At 47.1% G+C, this 21,178-nt stretch overlaps 1 protein-coding gene across 1 annotated transcript in view; it reads right to left on the bottom strand.

The window, feature by feature from the left end:
- TRPM8 (transient receptor potential cation channel subfamily M member 8) overlaps positions 1-21,178 on the bottom strand; it is a 92,126-nt gene that overhangs the window by 14,705 nt on the left and 56,243 nt on the right. The window contains 6 exon segments of the mRNA NM_001110769.2: positions 8,468-8,645; positions 9,767-9,938; positions 10,979-11,120; positions 12,328-12,419; positions 18,684-18,900; positions 19,295-19,407. Coding sequence (NP_001104239.1) covers positions 8,468-8,645; positions 9,767-9,938; positions 10,979-11,120; positions 12,328-12,419; positions 18,684-18,900; positions 19,295-19,407 — 914 coding nt within the window.

Raw genomic sequence — 21,178 nt, 5'->3', positions numbered from 1 at the left:
CATCTACAATACTTGTATTGCTGATATCAAATCACCCCTCCAGAGTCAAAGAAGGAGCAATCAGCATTTGAAATCTCTTATAAGCAAAGCCTGACTGGGGATGCATTCAATTCTCCCAATTCTGGGTAAAAACCTTCACAAGCCAAACCTGAATGAGGTGAACAAGCAGAGAGCCCAGATCTGTTTGTTATGAGACCTCATTCTTGCTCCGTGGCACATTATGGTCTAAGACTTCAGTATTACTCAGCTTTCAGAAAGGACGAACACCCACCATTTGTTTTGATGTGGGTGGAACTGGAGGGCATTACGCTGAGTGAGGTAAGTCAATCGGAGGACAATCACCATATGGTTTCACTCATACGTAGAAGAATATAAGAAATAATGAAATGGATTATAAAAGAAAGGAGGGGAACTGAGTGGGAAAAATTAGAGAGGAAGACAAACCATGAGAGACTTCTAACTCTGGGAAACACAAAGGGTTGCAGAAGGGGAGGTGGATGGGGGGTTGGGGTAACTGGGTGATGGGCACTGAGGAGGGCACATGTTAAGATGAGTACTGAGGGTTATACTATATGTTGGCAAATTGAACTTCAATAAAAACAAATGAAAAAAAAAAGACTTCAGTACCTTTAGCTAAGAAAAGATCTTACACACGAGCAAAACACTCACCTACACACATCACAATTTTGGCTTTGCTTACAAGCTTGGGTTTGTTCTTGTTGGAGTTTACTGATGAGTGAGATACCTCAGGTCTTAAATTCTGTGCAGGACAGGTGTTAGCAGCCCATGCCCCTTCAACACCTAAAACTCAAGCCCAGGGTGCATGCATTCTTTGCAGGGAAAAAATGAATGTTTATTGAACATCTGTTGCACAGAAGCTTCTACATGAGGCATGCAAAATGGTTACTTGACTGATTCTCATGTCAGTTCTATGTGGTAGATTTTTTTTTTTAGGTGAAAAACAGGGCTGTGATATACGAGAGTGAAGCAGAGTGAATCCTGCAGTTAGCCTGCAGTGTCTTCCAAATGTAGGTCAGGTGGCTTTGAGGCTAATTCAAATATCTTTGTTCTCACTAGTCCCTGCTGGCTCCGTCTGCAAGGCCCCTCACTGCAATGGGGAGGACAGTGGACACACCTCAGATGAATGAAGTCCTGGCTAAGAACTTGCCAGAAATCAGCCTATTACTTCATGACAGAACAAGTGTCACCATTCAAATTATTGTCCCCAGGAGTATCTTAAACTACCATGGTACCTAGTCAGAAATGAAATCTACTGACTGCCCCTTCCACAACCAAGACTTAATAGGCCAACACAAAAAAGCAACAGCATCCACTTTAGTCCATCAATATTGCTTCTCTGAGGTTCTACCTGGAAGGAATTAACAGCTCCTACTGAAGGGGGGATTTTTAGCATGTCAAGAGTAGGGGAAGCTGGCCTCTCCCTCAGGTGGGCCTCCCTCCCTTCCTCAGGATATCTGCATGGCACCATGGCTGAGAAGAGTTCCAGTGGGAAGAGATTTGCATCTTGGCTTAACTGGTCACTCAGAGGCAGTGGAAACCTGTCTTCCAGGTCATCTAGCAAAGGGACTGGCAAACTGGCCCAACTCCAGCCCACCTCCACGGTTTTGCAGGGATCGCCAACTTAGAATGGCCTTTACAAAGCAAAGAGGTGGGCGTGGATGCTTGGCATCTAGCCACAGCAAAGACTCTAGCTGGCCTTCCTAGAAAAAGTCACCAATCCCCAGTCTAGAATGGATTCGGGTCAATGCCCATAAACTAAGGCCTTCATTTGTATCATTCTCTAATAGGAAAAGCTCTGCCTCCTATCATTGCTTCATGTGTTCCTCAGGACAGCCCAGTGGCCTTCTGTTGAAACTCCACTGGCTCTGCTTCTCGGGGCACAGGTGGATCCAACGAGCTGCCTTCCTTTCCTAAACAAACAGTAAAAACTGTTATCCACATCCCAGGGGGTGAGCTGGCTGATTACTGGGCATTAATACCCCAAAGCCGCTTTGCATAAATAACACATTTCTAGGGCTGGCCATGCTGAGGTTTATTTATACCGAGGCCCACCTTCCCCATATGAAAGCAGCTTCCAAACTGCTTTATCCCCCGCAAAATTAGTTCTGGATTCAGCCAAAAAGACATGAAGATTCCCCAGAGAAGGCTGACAATGGAGCACTGCCTTAACTGCTTTGTTAAAATATAAAATTTTTATATTCTTTAGACACTGTCTTTCATTTCTGTAGAGGATAGGCCACATTCTGGTGCCAATACTAGTGCACCCCTCACCCCTCCTCGGCAAACCCAAATGTCCAGAGCAGCTCAGATATCATCTCTCCCAACCAGGCTCTGAGAATCTATCTCCCTGCCAGCCCCTGACCATCCAGAGTCTTCCCCGAGGGGAATTCCACAACGTTGCTTCTAACCCTACTACTCCAATGATATCCTGTGCCCTCTGCTACCCAGCTGGCAGGACATGTACTGTGATAACTGAGCTCATTCCCCTAAAGACCACCTGAGCACCCTCTGCTGAGCAGGACAGGAGGAAGCAGGAGCCCCCCACAGGGAGACAAAGTTTCAGAAATCTGCCGACACTGAAAATGTTACCAAGAGATAACAAATGTTCGGGACTCAGATAGCCTTGAACATAAATGAAATCCAGCAGTACGTTCAAAGAATAATATGCCATGACCAAAGAACAGAGAATGACTAACTATTAAGATCATTTATATAATTCATCATTTTCATAATACATCATAGATCAAAAGGAAAAATGTCATTTCGTTAGTTGCTAGAGGTCTTTTGGCAAATTCAACATCCATTTCTCATTAGAAAAAAAAAAAAGAAGTAGGAGAAAAAGAAAAGAGCTTAATAAATAAGAAATATGAGAAACTTTCCATGACAGGATTTTGAAAAAAAAAAAAAAAAGAGGAAAAAAATAATTAAGTAAAGAGACTTGTTCCAAAATAAATAAGCAAAACTTTAATACTACATATCAAAAATTACTTGTTAAAAAATAATAGAAAAATATCTCTCACACAATCACAAATGGCTAGGAAAAAAAGTGACCAAAAATATTCCAGATCTATAGGAAAAAACCATTAAACATCACCACCAAACTGTATATTTGAATAAATGGAGAATTACACCATTTTTTTCTGTATGGTAAGATATCATCTTTTAAAGATGCCAGCTTCCCCTGAATGAGTCTGCAAAGTTCACAACATCACAATAAAATTCAGAAGACTTTTTTTTTTTGAAGGGGAAAGAAGAAAGGATTTCAGGCGCCTCATGCCTTAGGCGCCTCCATATTATTAAATATACAAGAAAAGCCAAAAAAAAAAAGGGGGGGGTTTTGCATCAGAATAATGAGAGGAACTTGTACAACAGATGCGAAAATAATTTTTTTTAAAGTCAGTAATTAAAGCCATTTGGTAGTAAAAACCAAAACAGACTAATCAACAGAACAGAATGTCAAGTCTGCAAAAAAAATCACAAAGGAAAAGTAGTTGCTAAAACAATGGCAGAATTTTAGAATAAATTGAAAGACAAGAAACTTGCCAGCTAGATTTCAATCAGGAAACACCTCCTGTAAGCTTTTCACAGATTTCATACATTTTCCATCTGTTACTCCTTCCCCAACACGCCAGCAATATCCGGCCAGAACTGCCCTGTGACTCTGGGGACCCTGACTTCTGTGGCCTCCCAGTGTCCCATCCTGTGCATTCTGGTTCCCCTCTTGTTCCATAGCATTAAAAAAAAAAAAAAAAAAAAGGAAAAAAAGGCACAAAGTCAACAGTAAGAGACAGCCAAACAATTTCACCGCACTGAATTTTGAAGTGCTAACTTGGTTTAGTATTCTGCTATCAGAGTAACCCAGTCAAGACTGCCACGTCCCTGACTAAAGACCCACAAGATCTCCTTCCGCCTGCAAGAAAACGTCCAACTTCTTTAACATGGCGTAAAAGATACCCCACAACTGGCCTCTGCCGACCATTACACCTTCCTCAGTGGCTAATTCTCCCAGCTAGCTTTATCTCCCCCGCTTCGCCCTCCCAGGCCAGGCTCTGAGCTCTGGGCTCCCAGCTAGGGGTCCTCTGAGCAAATGTCCCCGCTGCTCAGCCCTGCTGATCCACCCCCAGTGTTCCATCACACTTCTTACCCTGCCCCCCGCGCCGTGCTCCTCAGTCCCTGAAACAGAGTTTTCAGAGCTGTTTATATGATATTGTCTTCTATTATATTGTTATACTACATTATATTATTTATTGTATTATATTGTATGTATCTTGTATGTGGACTTATTATACTGTATGCATATTGTATGTAGACTTCTCTCTGCTTCCAACTCCTCATTTGCGAAATGATAAGAAAGCCGCACCTACACAAAAATGATCAATAATTAAGTAAGGTAGCCCACGACGGGCACTTGGATGGCGGGGCTCAGAAGAGTATCAGTAAACATGAGCTCTTCTCACGACCACATTATCTTTTTTCTTTTATTTCTTTTCTTAGTTGGGTGCGGTTTTATGGCTTGCTGCTTTCTTTCTTTCTTTCTTCTTTCTTTCTTTCATGCTTTCTTGAGTTATTTCTTTCTTGCGTTTCTCCTATTCCTTCCCTTCCTTCTGCTCTCCTTCCTTCCTTCCTTCCTTCTTTTATCCATTTCAAGAGCCCTCCTTAGCCAGGTGAAGTGGCACCAAACCTTTAGTTGGTATCAGGTGATTGTTTCCTTTTTTCTATTTTCTGCATATTCATAACGAGCATATATTACTCCTAAGGTTAAAACGTATTTGGGCTATAGAAATTATCCTGGATCGAGATAGCCCTCTTGGGAAGGAACGCATAGGGTGGATTTATCTCCAGGACATGGTGCCCACCCGCAAGCATCACAGCTGCGTGTTGAGATGACCCAGAGTCATCTGCTGACTTTACGTTCACTTCATGCTCTGATAAGCCACATAGGGCCTGTGATCGATAATTTTAATGCAGAATAATCACATCCATTACATCTCCCCATTGAGTAGCATCTGGAGAGCACATCAATACTGCTTTAAAATTCCCAAGTGCACATTTAGGTTACAGTTCATAAGGTTGCCATTGTGTATGGCCAAGCATTTACATGAATATTTGGATATGGTGCCAGACAGGGGTCACAGCCCAGGGCTGTTGGCTCACAAAGCTCAGAAGAACAACCACAACCATCCAGAAAACAGTGTTCTGATTATTTAGCCCAAGGATGGTAAGGGGAAGGCTCTTGCTGCTCACAAGTTCCCAGACAGGTCTTAATGAAGAGAAGGCCTCTTGTTGAACCCAGGTCTATTCTAGAAAGCCCACCAAGAGAAGGGATGCTCCCAAACTGACACACCTCACCACTGAATGGGCAATGGGAAGGTTCTGTGCCATGGCTGAGGTCTCTTGAGGAGGAGAACTGCATTAAGTCTTGAATGGACACTGGTAAGCTGACAGAGGTGTGGCCAGAGCCGTGGTCATGGAGCTGCCGGGCATTCACTTCCTCAACCTGAAAATTTACAGGCTGGGTCCCAGTCCTTGCAGGCTCCAAGCTGTACCAGTTCATGGTTGTAATGCAGATAATGGATTACCAATGTGGCATGGTCCTCGAGAAGGGCTCCTGTGACTATCTCACTGCACACAGACTCAAGACAGCTCTAAGTAATACTCTACTCCGTGCCTCTCTGAGATTTACCAAGTTAGTGGAGCTTAATTGTCATGGCATTGGGAGCTGTCGGCCCTTTTTCTCTAATTTCTGCAGAAATTAGATTGGTGGTCAGATTCCACAGGGCCTAGCCAGTGTTCTGTGTAAAAGTCACAAAGTTATGTCCTCACTGTAAATTACGACCCCAAACCATCCCATTTCTTCTCTGCCCTAGCTTCACGTTTGGGAGTTGTCCTCGCTTCCTGCTCTCATGTGGCCACCTAATCACCCAGTATCTCCCACCTCTCTCTGCAGCTTTGACCCAGACACTGCCTAGCTTCCTGACTCCTGACCACCAGTTGGTGGTGGTGGCGGAGATGGCAGCCCATTCCCTCTTTAAGCCCACATGGAAACAACAGCCGCATGGTCTCTGGGGCCCAAGCACCTGCCACAGAATGGGCATTATACATCTATGTGATGAAGCCCTTGCTGGTCTGTTATTCACCGCTGATGCTTCTCAGGGAGTATGACCCCCAGAAGCCAGGCTCCTAAATGATAACTGAATAATGAACTAAACACAGGAGAAGCTCCATTCTTTTCATTCATCCAACCCACAAGGTACCAGGTGCTAAGCCAGGCCCAATCTCCATACTCTAGAACTTACCATCCAGAAGGAGAAAAGGTTGTCATTGCCCAAGGGGTGCAAGGAGTCTCTACACAAAGTGGGGAGGGCATCGGGGACCACTTGGACAAAGGATGATGCATAGCTCCTGAAAAGGCCAGCAGGATTGGGGCAAGGGACCGTCAAGATGGAGCAAGTAATCCCAGCAGAGGGACCAGCATTTGCGGATGTGACAGATCACCCTGTTTTGGGATGGACTCCAGGGGGTCCCCCAGGGACAGTGAGGTAGGTGCCTGGGTGTGTTCAAAAGCCAGGTCATGGACAGCCTTGGGAAAAAGCTGAGGAGCCTGAAATTTATCCTAAAAGCTATGGGGAAACACTCAAATCCTTCCAGAATTTTAAGTAGAGCAGTGACATTTTAGAAACATGACTGTGGCCGCAGTATAGAGGCTGGACCAGGGGAGAACTTCTTTGTACACAGAAGACCAGATGGCCACTCACTGCTCAGCCCGATAGGTGAGTGACATCCCCAAAGGCACGTGCTCCCACCCAGCCCTGTGCAAAGAGAGTCCACTGACCCTCATCCGAAATCCTTGGTCTCCCAGAGGCCCAGGGCTCTATGTGACAACTGTCTTTTTCTTATTTTCTTCTAAATTCTGAAAGCAATACGTGATCAGTATAACAAGTGAAATACATGCTTGATTCTTTTTCATTCCTTACTTGTTACTGAAAGAAAATGAGGCTATAGCATAAAAATTAGTCTGCGATTTGCTTTTTATATTTAACAAAATTATCCTTTCAAGTCAGTAAATAGAGATCTACCTTTTGTAAGACCTGCACAAAACTTGGCCATCTGTAACAAGCTCTACTTGACCATCCTCCTATCAACAGGCATCAAACCATGATCCAACAAGCATCCTTGTATCTATGTCTTAGGATAGAGTCCCAGATACAAAAGATTTGAGCCAAAGATTTGTGTGTGTGTTTCCTCTTAATAACTTTTTTCACATCACTGTCCATGGACTTAGAGGCATTTCACGTTGCCAGCAACAGTGCCCATTTCCCAGCCTCATCCCCAACACAAGTGGCTTTTTTGAAGTTTCTATTCATCTGATGAGTCCAAAGCCAGCATCTCATTGGCTTCATCTGGCTCTTCCCATCCACAGGATGGAGCCCCCTGGCATGTGGTTTTCTGCCCTTTGAATTTTCCTTCTCTGGCCCACACTTCCTCCACCAATTTTCTACTGGGTCCTCGTTCTGCTATCAATCTGCAGAAGCTCTTTCTACATTAGGAATCAAAAGTCTTTGGCCACACACATTTCCCCATTCTATCCCGTATCACAGGACTTCATTTGAGATTAAACCTTTACCTTCAACACCTGCTTTACAAGATCAAAAGTGTTTATCTTGTCTTTCAGAGTTTCTCGGTTTCTGACAGTGCTTCTCTTCCACCCCAAAGTTTAACAAGGAGATTTTGTTGCTACCTTGTCCATCTGTGCCGGGGTCACGGACTCAAAATGACTACCTACTTTAAAGTAATCGCATACTACGGTGCTCCCCCTAAAAGAGCCACTGGAACCCCTGGAAATCCTCCAAAGAAAGATGAAGGGAAGCAAAAATCATGATTTTCTCAAAGTAGTAAGGAGAACTGCCAAAGGCAACAAAGATTTCTTATAGTCACCATCATACTCTCCCTCAACCTCATGAGACATGAGCCCACCCAAAAGAAAGTCATTCTTCTGACTCTGCTCTCATGATCGTATTTAAACTAAAAAATGTTAAAGCAGCAAATAACTAGAGGCTGAGTCCTTTCAACTCTAGAATCCACGCCACAGAGCCCACAGAAAACATGGAGGTTGGAGAGGAGCTGCACTGCCCCAGCATCACACCCACATCGTGGCACTCGACATGGAGATGGCTGAAAGCATGCTAGACATACAGAGCGTGGACGTGCTGGACGGTGTCACAGGTACCTGGCTGTGGTGTCACATAAACTTACAGCATAGCTAATAGGGACATATTGTATTTTTAATATAGTCCCTTTAAGACCTCACCCCATCTGGACCACCAGTGTCCTAAGCTCTAACACAAGGGCGGACCTTCACACGCTTGCTCCTGGTGCCTCCAGCCCCACCTGGCACATGGCCTGCCACACCATGACCACCTGGGGCAACTCGTGACTGAGCACGTACCCAAACATGGCAACGAGCAGATTGACCAGCAGGATGTTGGTGGAGAGCATGTAGATGCACACCAGAGGGATGGTGATCCACTCGGGGAACCGGGGGAGGTTGTGCTCATCCAGCTCCACACACAGCGGCTTGGACTCATTCCCAGTGAAAGTGCAGTGGGCAAAGTCATATGTGGTACCTGAGGATGTAGAAAGTGAAAGGTAAAGTGAGGGCCCTCTGGAGGGAGCAGTACTATGGCACCTCAGGGTGGGGAGGGGGGAGCACAAGACGATGATCGCATAATGAGGATGGCTTAGGCTGGTGGGGATGGTAAGAGGCATTCAGGTTCCATAGACATTGAGGAGATTAAAATCAACACAATGAACTAATGGATTAGAGGTGAGGGATGAAATCACAGGAGATGTCAAAGATGTAGCAACAGACCCTAGAATAGGGGCCTTGGTGAAAGTCCAAGTCCTCACATAAGATAAAAGCCATTGGGGTGTATGGTTGTCCTGGGGACGAGATATGCTCCCTTAGGGAAAATGGTGAGCACAGTGTGCGGAAGGGAAATAATGCCAACAGGGTGCCTTTCCACCAGGGCATAGGAAAAGGGCTAAGGTCTCAGAAGAGGCTGCAGCAGAAGAAGCCAGGAGTCTCAAGGCCACAAGGACAATCAAGGAAACATCAGGGAGCTGAGAAATGCGACCAGTAGGGCAGGGGATACATTGGGATCGTCGTGTCGTGGCAGGACAGAGCATGACAAGTCCAGGCTACTGTCAGCATCATAAAGATGCTTTCGACAGCTCATTCAAAGCATGTGCTGGTCTGCACATGCCCCATACTTTCCTTAAGTAGACTGGGTGTGTGCGCGTTAACGCCATCTGTGCCACCGCTATCCTGCCCCTAAGAGAGAGTTGGCAGTGGCTAAGGCCGGAAGTTTACGTTTCAGGTTCCAGTGCAAAATTTTCAATATTGCTCTTTTTGAAATAAACGGGGCACCCAGTTATATATAAGAGAGTACAACTCACTCATTTCTACACCAGTGAGGTTTGTTGCTGTCAATTGCCACATCGCTATTGAAAACACAAGCAACGCTATTTTTAAGAAGTTTAAAAATTGCAGACTGACATGTTGTACCCATCTGCAGGGCGGACATAAAATCCCACTCAGACACCAAGACGAGGCTGGGAGGGTCAATGTCACTCCCTGGTATTGGCCCAACTCCAGCTGTGGGTCAGAGCAGGGAGCCCTGGAGGTAGGTCCTGGAAGCAACCACCTGTCCCCAGGAGGTCCCCTCCCAGGCCAAGTCAGGCTCACCATCCACGTCGCTGGGCACTTGGCCGAACATGGCCAGGTAGGGCTCGTAGATAACCGAGCGGAATATCCACCTCCAGCGATGCTCATTTTGCCTGAGGATCCCTTGCCTGGCCACGCCGAAGGCCACCATCCACACGGCAAACAGAAACAGGAAGAAAAACACGTCGATCAGCTGTCAAGGGACGACAAGAAAAGGGAGTCAGGTCTGTGCCCTGGGGCGGCTCGTCTACTCAGTTGACCACAGGGAGGGGTGAAGGTTCTAGATACCCAGGGTTCTCCATAATTTTTTAAAAATGGCCATTGCCACCTTAGGATCTTGGGACCTCTGTCTTCTAGAATTAAAAAACTGATGCATTTTTGCTTGTAGGTCTCCAAACCAGCTCAGCAACAGAAACTTTCTGGATGAGAGATCTAACTCTGGAATACCTGTCCTGCTCTCCTTCTCATCACACTCACATTCTTGAAATCCCTACATGGTGTCCTCGGGGTTTTTTTGTTTTCTTTTCTTTAGGAAAATAAAAGCTATCTTTATTAGACAAGAATGTGCAGTTTCATTTTTTTTACTTTTTTGCACACACAGCATGACTTCATGGTGACTTGATGCCTCAGATATGCTTTGAGTTAAAACCACAAACTCAAAGAACCTCAGTGTTGGAAAGCAACCTCCAGATGAGCTAATCCAAATGCCCATCTGATTTAAAGACTGAAGTGCGGGAGGTTTGGGTCATCTGGAAAACAAGCTTAGGAAGCCAACATCATCAGTGTGCAATTAGCTTTCTCTTGGACATCCTTATGAAACAGGGCCGGGGGTGCTCATCCCACACCTATACAACGTGGCTATAGAATTGCAGCTCTGACCCACTGCACACCTCCAGACAAACATATTAACCTCCATGACCCACATCTATAAAGTGGGTATAAACATCCCTATCCTACCTATGCTCTTACTGAGCTGTGACTCAGTTTGACTCACGTGACTCAAATGAAAGCACCTGGTAAAGAGTCCAATGCGCTTAACTAGCTGGTTGCTCCTACTAGTCATCTCCTGTTAAATTTCAATCTCCACCAGGAGAGGTCCCTGATGAAAACACACCAAGGAAAGCAAACCTCACCGACTGTGACACATCTATGGACAAAACCCTTCTACCGACAATGGGAGGAAGTCTGGGTCTAGCGAGCAGAATGGCAACCACAAATATTCTCCGTTCTTACCATCCTCTGCAACATTATAATCTTCGGTCCCAAATTTCTGCTTACGGTGAAAATGTGGATCAACCTTAGGGTGAATATAATGTAATCCAGGCAAAAGATGACTCGTCCGGAATACAAAGAGGTTTTATTAGAAGGGTGGAGCCTATGGAAGGAAGGGGAGCAGAACATGTGAGTTATTGACAAAACAGTTCAAAATTTTGTTTTTAAAAATAATCAAACACGAAGAAACAGAGTCAGGGCCACCAAGCGTGAGTAGGAACAGGCCAAGGACACCACCGGTCCATCACTGGTCTTCTGTTCACTGGCCTCCAGGAAAGCAACGACGTTGCATAAGACAGAGCTTTCAGAGTTCTTGTCCCTTGAATCCTTCATCCCAAACCACAACTACTCCAAGGACCCATTCACATTGTTGCTAACTTCCAGGCTCCCTTGGTCCCTATAACGATCCCAATCCCCATCCCTGCCCAACCACTTGGGACTTGGCTTCACCAGGTTCCCCCTAATGAGACTTAGTTCATTCGCACCAGATCATTTGATTCGCTGACCACCTGCTAATGTGTTCATGGAAAGCCATATATGCTTTCTCCCTGGAATTCTCTAGAGATCATGTGGTTCAAAGGCTGAACCCACGCAGGGAAGGAAAATTACTGGAGGAAGATATTGAGTTTTTACTCACTTCAAATTGCAGAGTGGGCATGGGTAGGTGTAAATAGGAAGAGTCAGGCTTCTCTGCAGAGGGAACACCATGTGGAGAGCTCAGATATGACCATGAGCTTTACTTTGAAGCTACCTGGGCAGGCCGACCCGGAGGGATGCGGGCGTGGGCAATATGAGCCATGGTCTGGGCGTGCCTCAATTTCTCTATCACATGGAGTACACATTGCTTTTCAACAGTGATTGCAGATTGGTTTTTCTCATCATATACTCTGGCTTGGGGAGGACGGGCTCCATGGCCAGCGTTCAAGCAGAAGCCAAGCGTATTTTCAAAGATTATCTGGTGCAAAATGAATATGCCACATGACACCGACCATCTTCATCACAGTCTGCACTCCTCAATTACTAATCATCTGCCTCAAATTCTGCACGCTCAGAGGGGAACATTGTGGACAACATTTCAAGGATAGATCACCACGAGGAAGAAGAGTGGAGATGCAACTTTATGCCCACCGAGCCGTGTCCCTAAGAGGCGGAGACCGTGGCGTTTGCAATCATCTCGAATTCGGGGGTGGGGTTGGGGGGGGGACAGGTTCATCTTGGGCTTGAAATATCAAAGATCCTTCCTTCACCTCTCCACCCAAGAAAATCCCAAAGGCACCTGAAACCAGGAAGAGTGGTGAGGCCCTACTTACCGAAACACAATGCCTGCTATGAAGTAAAAAAGCCCAAGTGTGTCCATGACATTCCACAGGTCGGTAAAATAATTCACCCCATTCATGTACCACTGCAGCACACAAAAGGACAGAGAGAGAACATCAACTGCATCCAAGTGTTTTTTTTTTTAAATGTTCACACATTTTTTTCCCCAGATCCCTTCAGAGCCAACAGTGTGTCCTACCACATGCCCTGTGATATTCCAGAGGGATTGGAAAGTAGGTTGCACGCTTGCTGTTCCATGATGCATGTGTTGCTGACGAAGTCAGAAAAAGAACTCATGCTCCTTATGGTTCTTTAAAGATGAACCCACAGACAATGGGCACAACCTGTGTAGGCAAATGTGGAATCCAGGCCCCCAATACCGCAGTGTACGCTGTGCACTGCACAATTCTAGAGGGTATTATCCATACTGTCGTCATCACAGATTTGTGTATTCATTGTAAATACTTTTTTGCACAAGGCAATAAAACATCTTGATAAAGGGATTTTTTTTTTTAATTCGCCCACATGTATTCTATGTGGCACCTAGGAGGGCAGATGTGGTCGCCAAAATGACTGATGGGAAAAGTGTGTCTCAGGCGATCCTTTCCTCATTTGTGCATATTGGCATGATTTCTCCAAAGAAAGCATGTCGGGAGATAAAGAGGGATGATCCAGTAGAAGACTGCATCTGGACGGCCTCTTGGTCACCTGTCTGTGGGGTCTGGGGGCTTCCAGGGTGGTCGCCCACCCTTTCGTCTGTCCCTCCATTTCAAACACGTGTTCTGAGAGCTCACAGGACTCTCCTGGCACAGGAGAAGGTCAGATTAGGTGCGACACTAATTCTCAAGGAATCTGCTGGCCCCGGGGCCAAGGCAGTCATTAGACATCCTTAAAATGACGCATGGTCAGGCCTGGAGGGAAGGTGAGGCAAAGCCCAAGTGAGCGCAGGTAAGGACACCAGCGCACCTCCTCGTGGGAGGCAGGAAAGCAGGGGCAAGGAGGCGTCATCAACTTGAACCTTTCGATTTCACTAAATGAACTCCCCGATATGGGTCCCTCTGACACTCAGGTATCGCGTTCCCTATTTTGCACCCGAAAATAAAGCCTAAGGAAACGAAGTGAAGGGACTTGCCCGAGGCAGGTGGCCAGCAAGTGGGGGTTCTGAGGTTCAGAGATTTTCATCCTCAGCACCATCACGCTGCTTCACTACATCCCCCAGAGATCGTGCAACTGCAGACTTGGAAGGGATTCAAGAAACATCATCAGTTTCTCAAGAAGTATTTCCTTGTATTCATTTATAAATGTGAACGGCAGCTTTAGTGGACGAAGGTGGTGAAGGGCCTTACGAAATCAAGCACCAAGGAAATAAAATCCCCAGCCCCCGGGGTGACCACACACCTCTGTGGGATGGCTGAGCTGGTGGGTCCAGAAACCAAGTCAGCATCCCTCACTATCCTCTCACTGATTACCTGCCAAGAAGCGTCTGCAAAATGAGAGCGGATGGGACGGGCCCTACCTGCCACCTGCTACCCCTGTGAAACCCTGGTCTGGGAGCCAGATAGATGCAGGGCAAGCAGCAGCCCCAGCCCCAGAATCGTGGCCTGAGTGATGGGAAAAACCCTAAATAGATTGATTCTGGGGCTTGGAGGCACCACATCATTGAGAAAGCCTTTTTTTTTTTTTTTTTTTTTGTATGAACAGAGTCCTCTTTTCTGAATGGAAGGAATGACAGAGATGGGCTAAATTCATAAAGTATCAGAACCACACTTCACCATATGTTTCAGGATTTGGGGATTCAATGAGCCTTAAGGCTGAACAGTGCTTGCCACGAAGCGGGGTGTGGAACTCATCTCGTGTTACATAAACATCCACAATTTGACTCCGGGACATTTGTACTTACAGACTGCCCTGGTTGAAAATTTCAATTTAGCATATTACATCTGTCCCCGGGGAAGGAGACCGCAGGAGAGTGCACTTGGTGATGCACAGACACAACCTAAAACAGGTAACATCCTGTTTGGTTCTCTCTCTCTCTCGCTCTCTCTCTTTTTTTTTTTTTTTTCTAACAAGTGTGAATTAGGTTAATTAAGACGGAGCCAGGTGAGCCGAGCAGGTTCTGGGAGGAAAGCGAACTGAGGATTCCAGCGGCAGGAGTGTGCAGCCGGAAGAGAAACAGCGACCTCGTGCGTCGGATTCCTTGACGAGGAGGCTGTTGGAGGCCCTGTCCTGCAGCCCTGCGCGCAGACTGCAGGAGCAGCAGCATCCGACCTGAATCCCTGCTCCCAGCCCTCAGCCCGAGGCGCCCCCCTACCATTGCCTTAACACACAGGATTGCTGGGCCAAACTGGTCCGTTCAAAAGTGACGCTTGAGAAACTTAGCCTTTAACATGGCATCGCTCTACTAGCTGAGACCAGAAAGAAACTACGGAAACTCAAAAAACAAAACCCAGTTGGCAGACCTATCTATCTAAGCCCCTTCATTAAACTCTTCAAGTAACAACAACAACAACAACAAAAAGTGATGCTTAAAAGGAAGGAGAAGAGGGATGCCAGGGTGGCTCAGTGGTTGAGCATCTGCCTTTGGCTCAGGGCATGATCTCAGGGTCCCAGGATCGAGTCCCACATGGGACTCCCCGCAGGGAGCCTGCTTTTCCCTCTGCCCTGTCTCTGCCTCTGTGTCTGTGTCTCTCATGAATAAATACATACAATTTTTTTTAAAATAATAAAACAATAAATAAAAGCAAAGAGAAGAAACATTTGTCCAAAGCTATATGCCTGCATCATCACCCACCTCCATCAAACATCATCCATTAGAAATGTAGACAGAACAGGGGTCAGCCAGAACCTGTGGGCATCACCTCCTCCCGGCAGGCCCGGGGAATGACTGGGAAGTGCATTACCTTACCCAGGCACCTCTGCAGCCCACTTCCCTCCCCAAGGTTCCTGCCCACCTGCCCATCATTCCTTCTACTCTGTGTCCCTGATATATGCAACACCTCACACTCCTGGGCAACACCTCACACTGCTGGGCAATACTTCACACGGCACCTGCCCAGGGTCCTTCTCCAAACAAAATGCACGTGTCCTGAGACTCCTTCAAATAAATGACTTAATAGTTAAATGCACATACAACATTGTATGGAGATGTTTGTGACCCAAGGACTTCAAATTTCAATATTTCGAGTCCTCTAGGCCAACCCCCCAGTAAATATAAGATTCATCATGCAGCGCTGTTCTTTCCTTGGAAGCTCCTAGAAATGACCCTGCTGAGCCTCTGTAACTGGCTCCATAAGGACAAGCTCCATGAGGACAAAGATATCTGTGTGTTTTGTTCATTGCTGTATCCTCAATGTCTAGAACAGTGCCTGGCACCTAGTAGGTGCTCAGTAAATACTTATCAAAAGGAAGAATGTGTGAATGAAGTGTTTGGCTTATGCCAAGACATATCTTCCCACCCCATCCCTTCATGCCAAACCCTGTCCTCTACAGCAACTCAGAATAAGCCCTGTCTCTTGTCTTCCTGAAGAAGGCCCCATGCCTTCTTTAGATGCCTGGAGGAACCAAGCAATGTCTGGACTTTCACAGCAGCTTCTGTGCCTAAATGCTGTGAAGGAGGCAGGGTCAGGCCTGAGACTCGTGGAAAAATAACTGGGAGCATGAATGAGGAGTGGGAAAAGCAAGAAAAGAACTTTTTACTTTTTAGCAACCATTCCAAGAAGCAGCTACCAACAGCACCCTCCGCTCCCAAAGACACCTCCAAGCCCCTTCAGGCCGGCTTCCAGCATCTCCCTCGCTCTGGCCTCACAAGCCACCATCGTGGCTCCCTGCCTGCTCCCGGTCACAGTACAGCTCTGGGCCTGAATGAGGAAGACCCTGGCTCATCAGCTCATTTCTTAAAACACATACACACCTGCCAGAAATGGGCCGACGCCATCCCTGTGCTAACCGCTAGAGGTCAAATACGAATAAGAAACAAACATCTGCATTGGGCCATTTCCACGCCACTCGCTTCTGGGCAACAGCAGCATATGCAGGAGGAGCTAGGGAAACGCAAAGGACCTCGCAGCAGAGCTGGTGCTGGTTGAGACCCACAGGCTACCACGGAGGGCACCGGGGCTTCCTGCCCCCAATAATCTTGTACAGTAGGGAAGATGCCCATTTAGGGATGAAGAATCAAATGATCAAAGAAATTAAGTAATTTATTACCATACTGTCTATTTCCAATTTCTGTTGACTTTTTGTGCTCACCCCTATTCTCTCTCTCTCTCTCTCCCTCTCTCTCTCTTTCTCTTTCTCTCTCTCTCCCTGCTTACTTTGGGCTCATGACCTCTTTCCTCACTGGGCTGTGAATTCACTATCATGCCATCTACTCAGTGACTGTATTTAAGGTGTTGGGATGGTCACCTGATGTGAAGAAACCAGAACCATGAAGTATGTTGCCCAAGTCTTCACACAACCCGTACCTTTCCTGGCACCCTACACTGCTCCCCCAAATACATGCCAAAGCCCACAGAGCTCCAGTTCACACGTGGGACTCAAGCCACCAGGGGCCCCTTGGAGTCCTGCATGACCTCCTGGGTGGGCCCTCCAGCTCCACCTGCTTCCATAGGCCTCACTACAGGGTGGACACTGAAGGAGCCCCCACCTTCCCAGTCCATGGAGTCCAGTGCGACAAAGCCTTCCAGCCTCACCTTTTGCCCTCTTCTGCAATAGCTACACTGGGGATGCCACCTTTTGCTCCTTGATGTGCCTTTGAAAGGCAGTCAACTACACCTGGCAGTGGAGAACAAGGAGGAAGGCAGGACCCCAGAACCCAGTCACACCAGATTAGGACAAGGGAACATGTGTGCCCTCGTGCAGAGCCAGCTCCAACAATGGTGTTCAAGAGATTCCCAGTGAAAAGGGTGCTGTCCCCTCATTTCCTCACATTGACATGTGCCCATTTCTGCTTTAAATGTTGAATCTCTTCCATCTCTGCTTCTCTCCAGCAGGATATTTTCACCCCCTCGCTACTGACACACAGTAAGTCAAAGGAGAACTAGCAAAAGATGACAGCCAGGAGAAAGAGCCCATATGGGAGGGTTATGGGGTGGACTGAATCCCCCAAATTCATACATTGAAGTCCCAGCCCCCATGTGCCTAGATGGAACTGCAACCTCTCAAGTCAGTACGTGGGGTCCATCTGAGGCTGACGTGAGGTCACAGCATCCTCCGCACATGCACAGGGCCGTCCTGGAGGATAGTGGCTGGTAGATGGAAAGCCTGTATCTGTCCTTGCTCAGCACTGACTTGGGTCATTTGTCCTGTTCTTCCTTCATCTCTACCCCATCTCTATCCCCCACATGCACCTACTCAGCAGGGAAAGGCAGGTGCAAGCACTGGTGCCAGGACTCCTCCCTACCCTCCCACTCACAGTACATGTTGATTATCGATCAAGACACCCTTCTGCTGAGAACAGAAAAATTCTCAGAATCATCCTCAACCCAGGGCCCCTGGAAGCCACAAAAAAAAGTCTATCAGACTTGGCATGATAGTTGAAACCGATTTAGGATTCCTACACTAGTCAGCAACTCTGCGAGGTCAGGACCAGCATGCTGTGTCCCTCCAAATCTCTCATAGCACCTGTCATAGTGTCGTGAAAACATCAATATGTAAACCATTCTTATTGAAATGGGTAAAATGTTGGGTTTTGGCTCAAAAGGGACAAGAGAAGTGATAGGAACAGCGGTGTCCAAATAATCACTAAGTCTGAATAGATTTTCTGGGATGACTTTTCATAATGGTTTAGGGACAGCATCCCCCTTCACCACCAACATTTATCCATTGAACAATTACTAACTGAGCACCTGTTACGTGCCAGGCCTGGCCTAAAGTTTTGGGTTCAGTGGTGGGGAGAGGCTGCCAAAAAATGCAGATCCCATAGCAATTGCAGAAAAGCACCATGAATAATTCACATCATGCACTCCATGAAATCCACAGAGACTTTCCAACACTGTGACTCTGACACACTGGGCATTAAGATGCTCTTAGCTTAAAAGTACCCCCCCCCCAACTTCTCTGCCTCCCCTGGTGACAGTAATGGCAGGAATGGGTTTACAGTCCAAGGTCAATCTTCCCTTTGAACACATTCCCAATTCTGAGTAATTCATTTCCATCAATTAACATTAATCAGCAAGGAGCAAGCTTGGTGCTAAGAAACCTCACTGCAGTGCTATGATGTCGAAAACGCATCCTTCAGAAAAAAAAATATGATTTGGGAGCTTCAGAAGCAACTTCAGCTCCTCGTTGGCTCTAGGCAGATGCCACCTGCCAAGGAAAGAGGAAGTGCCTCACGTGGGGACCATCCTACCTGTCTCACTTCATCACAGAACAGGACAAAGACCAGTGCGTAGAGGACCAGCTCGGGGGAGTGTGGCACTGAGTGAAAATCCATGAGCAGCACGTAGGCAAAGAGCAGGAGGAAGGCGATGTAGAAGACCACGTTCCAGGCGAAGACCACAAAGGGGGAGGTGAAGAACGCCACGTAGTACCACAGGATCTTCTTGTGCTTGTCGATGGGCTTCTTCCTGGACCGAGAGGTGAGAGCACCGTCACTCCCTTCTGGAGCATCACTGCTTGTGGAGGCTGCGGCCTTCCTCCTGACCACAGATGAAGCCAGGCCCAAGGCGGCGGTGGGGAGCGGGGACAGGGGAACCAGAACCGCCTTCTAGGACCGACCCAATAAAAACTCAGCCCCTGGCCTTGCAGGATCAATACATCCGACCTCTGCCTTGGGTATTGAAGATACACTATTATCTATTTGAAATCAAACCCAAGAAGATCCCCAGCTGTGTAGGCACTACCTTGATCATCATAAATCCCGGGCTTTATAACCCTCTACACAGAGCACACGTGCATGCGCGCACACATACACACACACACACAGAGTCACTCACATGATCATGTGATTCGTGTTCATACCTAAAGGATACAAAGCCACAGCCCACCAAGGGTATAATAAACAAACACAGGATAATCTTCCAGTTCTTGGTGTCTCGGGAAATCTCTCCATACCATTGCTTGGAAAGAAAATTCTACAGGGAGAGAGAGACAAAGGACACGGGTCCTTATTAATGCAATGAAATGCAGGAAGGGATGCAACCTCTCTTCCCAGCCCTCCCACCCCCTCAAAATAAATAACCCCCCAAATTAAGGTCCTATCCTTTAATATTAGTTACCTGGACTCTGAGGGGCTCTGACAAAGCCATTCATAAGTCTGTTTGATTTTCAATCCTTTCCTAACTTGGGTTCTGTGAACTTTAAAATAGAGGTGGTGTGAGTCCAAATTCCCTAAAGCTATGAATTTTAACCACCTCTAATTCTTCTTATGTAAGTTTGAACAAGTGTCTCTCTAGCTCCTTCCTCCTGTTCGATTGCAAATTCACGCACCCGTCCAGCGCGACCCGCAGGACCACCAGGATTCATTGCTGGAGGCAGACAGGTGACAGAAACGGGGTGACGGCTGGCGTCCAACATCAATTGGAGCTGAAATGCGTGAAAAAGCTCTTCCAAGCCCTGAGAGGGGGACTGAAGCCTCCCACGAAGGTGGGAATTAGAAAACCCAGGTTGCCTCTGAGAGCCGCACTTCATGTCAACACGAACGGGTGAGCATAGACTGGTCCACATCAAAGGAGGACACAGCTCCCAGTAACGGCCCTGTTAGTCGGAAGGGGACTGGCTGGATGGAGAGCGAGGACTGGCGTGCCCACCAGACCTTCCACCTCGCAGAAGCCACTTCTCCCGGGAAGCCTGCCAGGCTCTGCGAAGGTGTATGCTTGGCCCACGAGAGGCAGCCCCCACAAAGGACAAACTGCACGTGGTGGGTAAATGCAGCTTGCTTGCCACACCAGGGTGGGTTCCATGCGGTCCCCAGAAGTCCCCACGGGGTGGAGCCCCATTGAGCACAGTGGTAACTTGCTTCTTAGCACAACCGTGTCTACTTCCTTCCCTGGCCCCTGGCCCCAGCACCTGCATGCCCTTCCCAGGCTCACCTCCGGAACACACCACCTGCATTTAAATCCTTGCTTTCTAATTTTTCCCACTCAGTTCGCCTCCTTTCCCTTATAATCCCTTTCACTATTTCTTATAGTCCACCTATGAGTGAGACCATATGATGGTTGTCCTCCAATTAACTTATTTTACAGAGGGAGACAAACCATGAGAGACTCCTAACTCTGGGAAACACGCAAAGGGTTGCAGAAGGGGAGGTGGGTGGGGACATGGGGTAACTGGGTGACGGGCACTGAGAAGGGCACTGGATGGGGTGAGCACTGGGTGTCATACTATATGTTATGTTAGCAAATTGAATTTAAATTTTAAAAAATGTAAAAATGGGGATGCCTGGGTGGCTCAGTGGTTGAGCATCTGCCTTTGGCTCAGGTCGTGATCCCGGGGTCCTGAGATCGAGTCCCATATCAGGCTTCCCACAGGGAGCTTGCTTCTCCCTCTGCCCATCTCTCTCTCTCTCTCTCTCTCTCTCTCTCAGTCTCTCTGTCTCTGTCTCTGTCTCTCATGGACGAATAAATAAAATCTTTTTTAAAAATGTAAAAATAATAAATAAATAAATAAATAAATAAATAAATAAATAAATAAAATCCTTGCTTTGAGGCCTGCTTCTCAGGGAGCCAACAAAGAAGGTAACATCCAGCCCTCCTCACGCTTACAATCCTGCCGAGGTGACGAGCACTTTGAGTGGCATCACTAGGCCCCCAATCATAGAAAGTTCTCCCCTAGCTCAGGTTCCACGGCCACCAGCAAGAGCTGACCCCAGGCAGCAGCCGGCACACAGGAAGCCAACTCCCTGGT

The sequence above is a fragment of the Canis lupus genome, chromosome 25 (assembly GCF_011100685.1).
Source record: "Canis lupus familiaris isolate Mischka breed German Shepherd chromosome 25, alternate assembly UU_Cfam_GSD_1.0, whole genome shotgun sequence".
NCBI classification, from domain to species: Eukaryota; Metazoa; Chordata; class Mammalia; order Carnivora; family Canidae; genus Canis; species Canis lupus.
This window is presented reverse-complemented; position numbering and strand designations above follow the sequence as displayed.